General features: G+C 54.0%; 1 protein-coding gene across 1 annotated transcript; it reads left to right on the plus strand.

The window, feature by feature from the left end:
* Window positions 1–916: 916 nt before the first annotated feature.
* Window positions 917–1650, plus strand: LOC102425533 (dynein light chain Tctex-type 1). Its single transcript, XM_006106978.3, has one exon. It carries the CDS (start codon window positions 947–949, stop codon window positions 1286–1288), a length of 342 nt encoding a protein of 113 aa, XP_006107040.1. The 5' UTR covers window positions 917–946; the 3' UTR covers window positions 1289–1650.
* Window positions 1651–11743: the final 10093 nt, after the last annotated feature.

Genomic DNA, 11743 nt, shown 5'->3' on the forward strand with positions numbered 1-11743 from the left:
ACAGTATACCTATCTATCTAATTTAAGTTTAAAAAATTTGGCTCTCAAAAGAAATTTCAATCGTTGTACTGTTGATAGTTGGCTCTGTTGACTAATGAGTTTGCCGACCACTGGCGAGCATCGGCCTGCAGACTGAAGAGTCCCAGAGTCCCGGGTTTGATTCTGATCAAGGGCACATGCCTGAGTTATGAGCTTGATCCCCAGTAGGGGGCGCACAGGAGGCAGCCGACCAATGATTCTCATCATTGATGTTTCTATCTCTCTCTCCCTCTCTCTTCCTCTCTGAAATCGATAAAAATATATTTTTTAAAAAGTTGTCAGCAATTGGTTCATTCTGGTTGCTGGGAGAATCCAGCTGCAGGGTAGGAGGAAAGCTATGCCCCCACCCCCATCATCACAGCCAGCAAAGGTGGGCTTCTCATTTTTCTCCTCTCTTCTAGAGAAAGTTCCCTGCTTTTAAGAGCTGTGTGATTAGATTGGGCCCATCAGGAAAATCCAAGACAATCTCTATTTTTTTTTAAATCCAAAAGGTGAAAAGATTGAGACGTACAGATCGGTAGTTACAAAGTAGTTATGGGGATGTAAAGTACAGCATAGGAAATATAGTTAATAATATTGTAATAATTATGTATGGTACTAGGTAGGCACTGGAAACTTCGGGGGCAACACTTTGTAAAGAATGATCTAAGCACTATGCTGTCCACCTGAAACTAATACAAAATAATATTGAATGTACACTGTAATTAAAAAGGTATTTGGGCGTACAGGGGCGGGGCCCAGACGAGGGCGTGGCCTTTGGGTGGGCGTGGGCGTGTGTGGGCGGGGCCTGGAGAAGGGGGGGCTGGAGAAGGGCGGGGCCGGGCAGGGCGGGGCCGGGCAGGCCGGGGCCTCAGTGCGCCAGCGCAGTGCGCTCTCCTCAGGGCGGCGGAGGCGCGTGCCGGGGAAGATGGAAGACTACCAGGCTGCGGAAGAGACCACTTTTGTTGTTGACGAAGTGAGCAACATTGTGAAAGAGGCTATAGAAAGTGCCATCGGTGGCAACGCCTATCAGCACAGCAAAGTCAATCAGTGGACCACAAATGTCGTGGAACAAACTTTAAGCCAACTCACCAAGCTGGGAAAACCATTCAAATACATTGTGACCTGTATAATTATGCAGAAGAACGGAGCGGGACTACACACGGCGAGTTCTTGCTTCTGGGACAGCTCTACTGACGGGAGCTGCACCGTGCGATGGGAGAATAAGACCATGTACTGCATCGTCAGCGCCTTCGGACTGTCCATCTGACTGACCACCTCATCCCCCCAGGCTCTTTCTCCTCTGTCTCAACATTTCTCTCCGATCTTCTAACCACCAGCCATGAATTCAGTGAACAGCTTTCCCACTCTTTGTTTTCTTTGGCACTCTCAACACGCAGAGAAAAACCCAAATGAGCGCACTGTCCTGTGAGCAGCACACCCTCAATCACGGATCGTTCTTGGGCAGTCGGAACCTGGACTGCCACGTGTCCGCACTCTGAATATCTCTGTTCAAAGGTGCTAAACACTCAACCTGCTAGTGTGAACCTTTCTCTACTCTCTGAAATCATTCAAACACACTAATTTTTCCATACTTTGTACTTTTGTTAGAATAAATTATTCCAATTTAAATAAATAAATAAATTAATTAATTAAAAGGTATTTACGTTTTTTAAAAATAATAACATCTATAACCTTAACTATATCTGCACAATCCCTTTTGCCATAGAACTTAAGTTTTAGGATCCAGGGTCCAGAGTGTGGACATCTTTGGGGGCTTAGCTATCACTCTCGTTTTTGTCTGTGATCAGACACAATTATGGAGGGGTCTTGCTTTTGTCTTGCTCCATCCTGGCCAGAGTGGCTTGTCTGATGTTGACGTTCTAGGACAGGGGTGGGCAAACTTTTTGACTCGAGGGCCACAATGGGTTCTTAAACTGGACCGGAGGGCCGGAACAAAAGCATGGATGGAGTGTTTGTGTGAACTAATATAAATTCAAAGTAAACATCATTACATAAAAGGGTACGGTCTTTTTTTTTTTAGTTTTATTCATGTCAAACGGGCCAGATCCGGCCCGTGGGCTGTAGTTTGCCCACGGCAGTTCTATGAGCTTATGTACAACAAGCTTAGCTGTGGGCACCAGGCCGATTCCAGCTGACTGGAGTCAGGGCCTGCTTTTTCTATTTTTCACCATACACTCACCACCCAGCTTTTGTACATGCTGTTCCCTCTGCCCAGAACACCCTTCTCTCCCTTTCTTCACCCAACTCATCTCCTCTAAGAAGACCTCTTTGATGAACCAGCCTGCTGGCTTCCTTAACCCATTCTCAGATGAGCACGTCTTCTGGCTGTGGTTCGGATCATAACATTTTAGACTCCCTGTGAACCCCGGGGAGACCGTGCACCCTGTCTCATTTGCCGCTGTTTCCAGCACAGATGTGCAGCAGACCCTCAATGCTTACTTGAGAATGTGAGCAACTAAGAGCTGTAGGTTGTCAGACCAATAGAAGTCAAGAGTCCTCGGGACTGGGTGCTGTGCCCACGGTGGGGGTGCCCGGGAGGAAGCAGAAGTCACCTTGCAGGAGACTTGGCGTGTCCCAGAATGTACTGTAGGAACTCCAACCCCAGGAGCACCATGCAGGTCGTTGTTAGTCCAAAAAAAATCACACGGGGGACCAGCGAGGAAAGACATAGCCTCTATTCCTTACACAATGGGGAAGACCCAGTGGTGGCCGGCAGGCTGGTGGGGTGAGTTTCCAGGGTCCAGGGTCGGCTACAGGCCTACCTAGCAGTGGGGAGGGGGAGGAGGCCCTGCTGGGAACGGCCTGCGTTCAGGCCAAGGACAGAGTCTGGTGAAGCTTGTTTAGCTGTCAAGGATGTGAGAACCACCGGGGTCTGGGCTGCTCTCCTCCTGGTGGCTGCTGGCCAGGCGGATACCCATCCACTGACTGGGAGGGGGACTGGGGCTATATCCTCGCTTGACCCCACGCTCCATCCCCACCCTGATATTGCCTATCCCACCTCATAGTCTGTGCGCCCGTCATCCGGCAGGGAATCTGTGTGATTTGGAGCATTGGCACATTGCATCCAAATGCCACAAGTGCAGTACAGCCCACCAGCGCAGAGTAATAGCAGGAGGAGGAGACCCACAACCCCTAAAAGGGCAGAGCACCTGCAGGAGCCAAGAGAGTTCCACCAGGAGGGGAGGGGGTCAGTGCCTAGGGCGCGGATAGTACGGCTCAGCTCGGCTCTCCGTTCTGGGGGCCTGCGAGCTAAACTGCCGCTGCGTTCTGAGTCAGGTATGTAGGTGCAGCAATGGGACCGATGAGAGCCAAGGTCCCTCCGTGTCTAGAACCGTCGATTCTGTAACACTACCTTGCGCATCTCTGCGACTTACCGATTCAGCAAGGGGAAGGCTTGGTCCGTGTGGTTCAAGGCTTGAGCTGTGTGGTCTGCTAGAGCCTGGATCTCATGTTGTGTCCATACGTCCCTCCCTGGGGGGAGAAGATGGCAAGAGCATAGAACCACGGGCGGGGGGGCGGGGAGGGTCAGGCGTACACAGGTCCCATGCTGGGCCATGTAGGCCTTCCAGTTGTGGGGGAATAGCCAGCAGAGTGGTCACCCCTTGGCCGGGGATGGAGGGGCTTCCCAGAGTGCAGCGCCCTGTCCAGTTATAGGGGAGATGTGGCCAGCCATACGTTCCACAGACCCAGAGGGTCCCCCAAGGGGCAGGGAATGCACCGGCCTTTAAGCTGTGGTCCTGTTTTCCCCGGGGTCTTGGTCAGTGAGAATGGCTGAGTCTGGCATTGTTCCTTACGTGTCTACCCCATGCGATGTTGTGTGGTGTTTGCTGTGGAATTACTCTCTCAATACAGTGGGGAGTCTGACCCTGCAATTCTACCTGCACCACAATCAACCGGCCTAGTCTGTCCCACACAGAACACCCAGCCATGGTCCAGTGTGAGTGATCTGTTGTTGGAGGAGGCGGAAGACCTCCTCGGCTTACAGTGGAACCAGGGGCAGTGTCATTCCACAGGTGCAGGGGGCTCCGTGCTGTCTCGTCGCTGGAGCTGATGTGCCAGGGGAGACCCAGAGCTACCGACGGAGGAAATTGGGAGCCTAACCAGCAGTCCGGACGGCTGGCCCCCTGGTCAGGGTACTTGCCGACCGGTGAACAGGCTCCCTGTGGTCAGACCAGGGGTGATAAGAAAGATGTTTTAATGGGATCAGCCCAGGCAGGTCTTTCCTATCCGGTAACACCCTTGCAGGGGTGTGATCTTGGGTTAGTATGGTCACTGTTGTGGGGGTGAGCCTGCTTGGTATGCCAGGCCCAAGTAGGCCCCCCTCTGCAGGTGGTTGTGGAGGTCAAAACCAAGGGGGCCAGGCGAACCTGCCACATAGATGCTCCGTACGTTCCCGTGGGCACAGTATGCGTGTTGGGATTATGGCACACCAGGGTGAGGTGCCATGTCATAGCTACTCCTGGGACCAGAGTCAACTCCCTCTCTAAGCCCTCACCCCAAAGGGCCACCAGGGAGCATCAGCGGGGGCCAACTTGGGCAGCCCATGGCCACCTTTCGCCCGGGGCGGTGAGGGGGACGTCCTAAGGGGCCAGCAAAAGCAGATTGTTTGGGGTTCCCACCCCTGGTCTCAAGGCCTCCTCTCCTCCGCCATAGCTCTCTGGAGGCACACAGGGGAAGTCCAGGGCTGCGTTAGCAGGTCGAGGGGGGACCGACCCAGGCATGGCCCAAGGTCTCTCATTCAGGGTCCACAAGGCATCATGCAAGCAGGTAGTCCAGCCCTGCAGGGGCTGGTGCCCTGCCTGCAGGGCCTTCTTGAGCAGGCCATTGTGCCTACCGCTCGATGAGCCCTGCTCCCGTGGGGTTGTATAGGAGGTGGAAGCGCCAGTCGATGTTGGGCTCTTTGGCCCCCTGCTGGACTAGGTGCCCAGTGACATGGGTGCCTTGGTCGCTCTCGATGGTCTCTGGGTGCATACGTAGCACCCCGTTGCTTCAGGGCCTGGATGGTGGCTCCCTGTGACGCCTTTCCACTCGGGTGCTCTTGGCACAGGCCTGAGCAGTGTCCACACAGGTCACAGTGTACTGAGCTCCCTCCGAGGAGGGCAGTGGCCCCATGTAGTCCACTAGGCAACGCACCAGGGGTTGGTTGCCCTGGCACAAGTGCCCTCCCTCAACTGGCAGGTGTCTCTGCCAGGAGGGGCCTGCTTGGCAGGCGGCCACCATGTCCGCATAGCTCAGGGGGAGACCCGGCCTTCACCATGGCCCAGAGCGTCCGCTGGCCCACATGTGTCATCTCCTGGTGGAACCAGGCTGCAGTCTCTTCATTGGGGCCTCCTCTCGCCAGGGGATGCGTGCTAGGGCATCCACCTTGTCATTCCCCGGGCACCAGCCACAAGGGGGCATGCCCAGTCACCTGATAGAGAGGGACAGCCTTTTGGGCACAGAGAGTGACCAGGTCCTGCAAGAGGTCTGACCCCCAAAGGGGCTTTCCACCCAGTGGCCATGAATCGGCTTGCCACTTCGGGAGCCGGAGCGTCAAGCTTCGAAACACCACCCATCGGTCTGTACATGTCACCAGCCACACCGCCTGGAGCGCTGCCCGTTGACTGCCGTGTCCTGCCTCGTCCTCCATCCAGATACTGTCTGTCTGTGGGTGGTAGCCACTGCCCTCCAACCGGGCGGCTGCCCCTTACAGGCCCCGTGTGTATACCCCGCAGGTTCAGGTATGGGCGGTCTGCCTTCAGTCATGGGCAAAGGGTGGAGGCTGTCATCAGGGTGGGGAGGGGAGTCTTCAGTGGTCACATAAGTGCCAGGGCCAAGGAGTTCTTGCAACTGGGCGCTTAGAGGGCCCCTGGAGAGAGGACTTCTCCACATCAGGTGCGCGCTCCGCTTTGTCAAGGTGGCGGTCGGCTCTCCGGCCACTGCCCTATGTTGTAGATCCAACCCCGAGACCGGAAGGGCAGTCCGTACAAGGACAGGTGCTGGCCCAGTCCTTGCTTCCATGGCGATGAGAACATGGCAGACAGCAAGGACTTGTTCAATGGGACTGTAGCAGCTCTCAGCCCCTTTCTTTTAAAAAAAATATATATATTTTTATTGATTTCAGAGAGGAAAGAAGAGGGAGAGAGAGATAGAAACATCCATGATGAGAGAGAATCATGGATCGGCTGCCTCCTGCAAGTCCCCCACTGGGGATCGAGCCCACAACCCGGGCATGTGCCCTTGACCAGAATCGAACCTGGGACCTTTCAGTTCGCAGGCTGATGCTCTATCCACTGACCCAAACCGGCCAGGGCTCAGGCCCTTTCCATAGTTGGGGCCAAAAGCCTATGGGGACCTGTGTTTTGCCTTGCTTTGGCCAGAGCCCTCAGCCCTACCCCTCAGGCGAATGGGTAACATCTAGTTCACAGGATGAGGAGGGTTCGAGGGCCCCAGGGTCTGTACCATGGCTGCCGCTGCTTTGGCAGCTGTGAAGGCCTGTTGGTGGGCCTCAGTCCGTTCCCACGTGGCCCCCCTTCGGGTCAGGGCCTATAACGGGCGGACTATCTGAGCTAAGCGCAGTATGAAAACTCAACAGCCCCCAAACTTCTTGCAGATGCTGGGGTGTGAGGGGCCGTGGGTAGGCCTGGATCTTACCAACTACTGCTTGTGGGAGGACCTTCATCTTATCCGTCCAAACAACAGCCAAGAATTTGACAGACGAGCCAGGCCCAAACCCATTTGTCTAGGTCAGTGGTGGCAAACTGCGGCTCACGAGCCACATGCGGCTCTTTGGCCCCTTGAGTGTGGCTCTTCCACAAAATACCAACTTCTGCGCATAGGCCACGAAGTTTCAATCGCACTGTATGTGCACGCTCACACGTGGTATTTTGTGGAAGAGCCACACTCAAGGGGCCAAAGAGCCGCCTGTGCCTCGAGAGCCACAGTTTGCCGGCCACGGGTCTAGGTGCTCCAAGAGCTAGGGGCATGATTCTATGATGTGCAAGACAGTCAGAGGTTAGCAAGGTCATAGAAGGGGGTGGGTCCATTGTGCCAGGTACGCCACAACCAAACCATGAGCCAGAGTAGGGCTGTGCAGGTACCCCTGGGGCAGGACTGTGAACGCCCATTGGCATCCCTCCCAGGTGAAGGCAAATTGGTCCTGGCTGTCAGGGTGGATGTCAAGGGAGAAGAAAGCATTAGAGAAATCCACCACGTAGTGGTCCGCGTCGGCTTGACCTGCCAGCGTGTCGAAGACGTCAGTACTACTGGGCACTGCCACAAAGAGGGGAGGAACCACTTCATTAAATTCCCTATAGTCTATGGTCACTCACCATGTCCCGTCTGGCTTTCTCACAGGCCAAATGGGGGAATTGTGGGGACGATGAGCTGGACAGACAATCCCTAGTTTGTTGAGCTCCTCAATAGTTCCCCCTATTTTTTTGTGGCCCCCGGGTAGCTGGTACTGCTCAGTGGCTACCACACACCCTGGCTGTGGCAGAACTATTGGGGGTGCTCTCGCCTGCCCCTGCGGGACTGCCTTCACCTCCCAGATGCACAGCCTGAACTCCCACAGTAGTTCTCAACCGGAACTCCAGGAGGCCATCAATCCCTAAAATACACCCTCGTATAGGAGAAACAAGTGCAGCACAGGGTCGGAGGGAGGGCAGGCGCCCAATGGCAAATGAGCCAGTGATGTGCCTCACGCCTATGGCGGCACCCCCATACCCATCGATGGCACTGATGGGTCCTTGGGCCTGGCCAGGGTTCCCATGGAGAAGTGTGCACTCAGCCCCTGTGTCTATGAGGGCTGACGCCCGTTGAACACTCTTGCAGGACCAGTAGATGGCAACGTCTACACGTGGCTCCCGGAAGACCCCAAACCAGGTGGGAACTTTAGTCGCTCCCTTTGCAAAGAGGCTGCCCCAAGGGTCATCTCCAGGAGATCCTGCAGTACAGCCACCCGGCCAGGCCACCGGCCACCTGTGGCCACCGCGGAGTCTCTGCCCCAGCCCGATTTGAGATAACCCACCAGCTGTGGGGCAGGGGGGCTCGACCTTGGCGCTCGGGGTTCATTCCTGCAAGACCTGCACCTCTGGCTTAGCCTGGGGCGAGGGTTGACACGGCTGCTGCAGCTTCACCTGCGGCCACAGGAGAACCGAGATCTTATAAGGCTGCCTGTCAATTTTCTTGGGACCCACCCCGACTCTTAGGAGGTCCCGCCACATCTGCTTCTGGGTGACTCTCACCGCCCTGCTGCTCCCTGCCAGCCGCCCGGGCTGTTTATTCTCCTCTACTGCCCACGCCTTTACAGGTAAAAGGCTAGTTCAGTCTCTCCCAGATCCAACGCTACCTGGGCGGCTGGCTGCACTGTCTCCCAGCAAACCTGAAAGGCTGGGAACCAGGGCCCGGAGTAGGCAGCCAGGGCCGCCTGCAGGATGTGGTCTCTCACGCCAGTGGTGAAAGCCATTGCCTCCGGCCCCAGAAAGCCGTCATCGTAGATAGCGAGCCTCATCCCCATCTCCTGGAGGAAAGTTTGGAGCTCCGCCAGGGGACCCCACCTAGGCACAGACATGGGCAAATGTCCCTCGTTGGGCCAGGTGGCCCGACACCCTGCCATCACCCATGTCAAAAGGGAGGCATGCTCAGGGTGCTGTGCAGCCCCATGGATGCGCTGCCACAGAGAGGGTGTGGAGTGACCGAGGCCATGCGCTCAACTCACCGCCCGACAGGACTATCCAACGGCCCCAAGGTACCACAACCTCCACAGCCACCCTGCGCTGGACTGTCCCCTCCTGGTGATGTTGCTGGCTGACCCTACCAGCTGGGCTGAGGTGTAAGGCTGGGCTGAGATGCACTTGTATTTGAGCAGTAGAGGCAGCTGGGCAGGTTCTGCCCGTCCGGCCTCTCCTGTTGAGTTTTCAGTTTCTGAATAATAGGGGACCGAGCCTGCATGGCTGGGTCTCCTCATCCGAGGCAGAGATATTGTCAGCAGTAGGACCTCTCTTACTAGCGCTCCATTCTGGGTGCGCTGCCATGGCCTGGATTCAGGCTGGGGTCAGCTTCCGCACCCTCAGGAGAGCACACCAGACCACTGAATCCTGCAGCTGGCCCCGTTCGCTCTCGCTGCCACCCCAAAGTCTCCACGTGAACTGCCTGCATCAGACGCATGTCCCATTCTAATTTTACTTCCTCCTCCAGCCTGCGTACTTTTGCCTCAGCTGCCAACCGTTTCGCTGCTGGCATCCCGCACTTCGGGTCAAAGGGGCCACGCCACCACGGCAGCCGCGCCTCATAATCCTTTCCTTTCCTTGCTTGCTCTTTCCCCTCAGCCCCCAGGACCATGAGCCATCCTGCCGGCATGCAGGGGGCATCCCCCCAGTCCCTTGGTGGTCCCCCAGAATACAGCAAACCATGGGACCTGCGGGCCACCCTGGGATTCGCCCTGTGGATCCAGGACTGCCCCAGGCAGACTTGGAGGTTTCCTTCCCAGCGCTTCCCCGCTAGGCTTGCCCACATCCTCGGCCTAGAAGCCAGGTTTTCCGGACTAGCCTAGTGTACTGTAGGACCCCCCATCCTGGGAGTGCCGCGCTGTTCTTTGCTAGTCTGAAGAAACCACATGGGGGCCCTGGCCGGCTTGGCTCAGTGGATAGAGCGTTGGCCTGTGGACTGAAGAGTCCCAGGTTCGATTCCTGCCAAGGGCACATGCCTGGGTTGCGGGCTCGATCCCCAGTAGGGGGTGTGCAGAAGGCAGCCTATCAATGATTCTCTCTCATCATTGATGTTTCTATCTCTCTCTCTTTCTCCCTTCCTCTCTGAAATCAATAAAGAAATATATTTTTTAAAAAAGAAAAGAAACCACATGGGGGACCAGAGGGGAAGATCATAGCTTCTGTTATCTACACAATGGGGAAGGCCCAATGACGGCCTGGCAGGTGAGTTCCTGCTAGGGGTCTGCTAGGCACTTAACGAGCAGTGAGGAAGAGGAGGGAGCCAGGCTTGTAATGGCTTGTGCAGGCCAAAGACAAAGAGAGACTGGTGAAGTTTGTTTAGCTGTCAAGGACGTGGGAACCACCCAGGTCTGGGCTGCTCTCCTCCTTGTGGCTGCTGGCCCGGCAGACACCTTTGCACTGACTGGGAGGGGAACTGGGCTACAACCTCGCTTGACCCCATACAGAGTAATTCCCTTGACCTGCAGCCTTCAGCTATGTGAATATGAAGTAACAGGCTCCTTGCCCCCAGGAAGGTGTGACAAGCCTCTTCTAAAAATTTTATTTATTTTTTGCCCTGGCCGGTTTGGCTCAGTGGATAGGGCATCAGCCTGCAGACTGAAAGGTCCCAGGTTCGATTCCAGTCAAGGGCATGTACCTTGGTTGCGGGCATATCCCCAGTAGGGGGTGTGCTGGAGGCAGCTGATCGATGTTTCTCTCTCATCGATGTTTCTAACTCTCTATCCCTCTCCCTTCCTCTCTGTAAAAATCAATAAAATATATTTAAAAAAAATAAAATAAAAATAAAAATTTTATTTATTTTTAAAAAAATATATTTCCATTTATTTCAGAGAGGAAGGGAGAGGAAGAGAGAGATAGAAACATCAATGACGAGAGGAAACCATTGATTGGCTGCCTCCTGCACGTTGGACTGAGCCACAACCCAGGCATGTGCCCTTGACCGGAATAGAACCTGGGACCCTTTGGTCCGCAGGCCGATGCTCTATCCACTAAGCCAGACTAGCCAGGGCTTATTTATTTTTAAACCTGGTTCAACCCTAGCCAGTTTGGCTCAGTGGATAGAGTGTCAGCCCTTGGACTGCAGGGTCCTGGGTTCGATTCCGGTCATGGACATGTGCCTTGGTTACAGGCTCCATCCCCAGCCCAGGTTGGGGCGCCTGTAGGAGGCAATCAATCGAAGTGTCTCTCTCACATCAATGTTTTCTCTCTCTGTTTCTCCCTTCCACTGTCTCTAAAAATCAATGGAAAAAATAGCCTTGGATGAGGATCAACAAAAAATAAAAAAATAAACCTGGTATGAACCGGTTCAGTGCAAGGTTAACTAGGTGTTGCCTGTGGCACCTCCACACCTTCACACCCTGATAGTGAACAACAATAAATGTTTACATCAAGCACGTCAACTCAAAGGCCAAGCAAACAAGGTGTAAGTTTACGTGGGCCGGAAAAAACCAAAGGCTTCAATTTTCATAGAAATGCAGGTTTATTTCGATAGAGACATGGTGAATACAAAGGGCTGAAATAAATGAGTAAACGTCAACATAAAATAATCGAACATTTTAACAAAAATTAATATGTTTTCTTGAACATTAACTTACCAGACACTGAATAACTGCACAAATTAATAAGCATAACGCAAATAAACCTATTTTTCTTGTTCTCCAAAAGCGAAATATTTCCTATTGTGCACACCAAACAAGTCAGTACAAGACTAATGACATGGCAATCGGCTGCTAAAATATTCGCTGCTAGTATTAGTGGAGAGAAATGGTGCGCCTGCGCATAAGGTGCGTAAGAGAAATGAATGCAACACGATTATAGTAATCAGTCATTAGTGAACGTTGTAGTTCGTTATTAATAATTATGTGTAACATGATATTGTAAAAATTAAGTTACGGAATTTTTATTAAAACCTTTCTTACATACCGCCGAACCGGTTTGGCTCAGTGGATGGAGCGTTGGCCTGCAGACTCAAGGGTCCCAGGTTCGATTCCAGT

This window comes from Myotis lucifugus, unplaced genomic scaffold (assembly GCF_000147115.1).
Source record: "Myotis lucifugus unplaced genomic scaffold, Myoluc2.0 scaffold_963, whole genome shotgun sequence".
Lineage (NCBI taxonomy): Eukaryota > Metazoa > Chordata > Mammalia > Chiroptera > Vespertilionidae > Myotis > Myotis lucifugus.

Excerpts from the sequence above, each read along its gene's own strand:
- LOC102425533 (XM_006106978.3), top strand. The coding sequence starts at position 947 with ATGGAAGACTACCAGGCTGCGGAAGAGACCACTTTTGTTGTTGACGAA.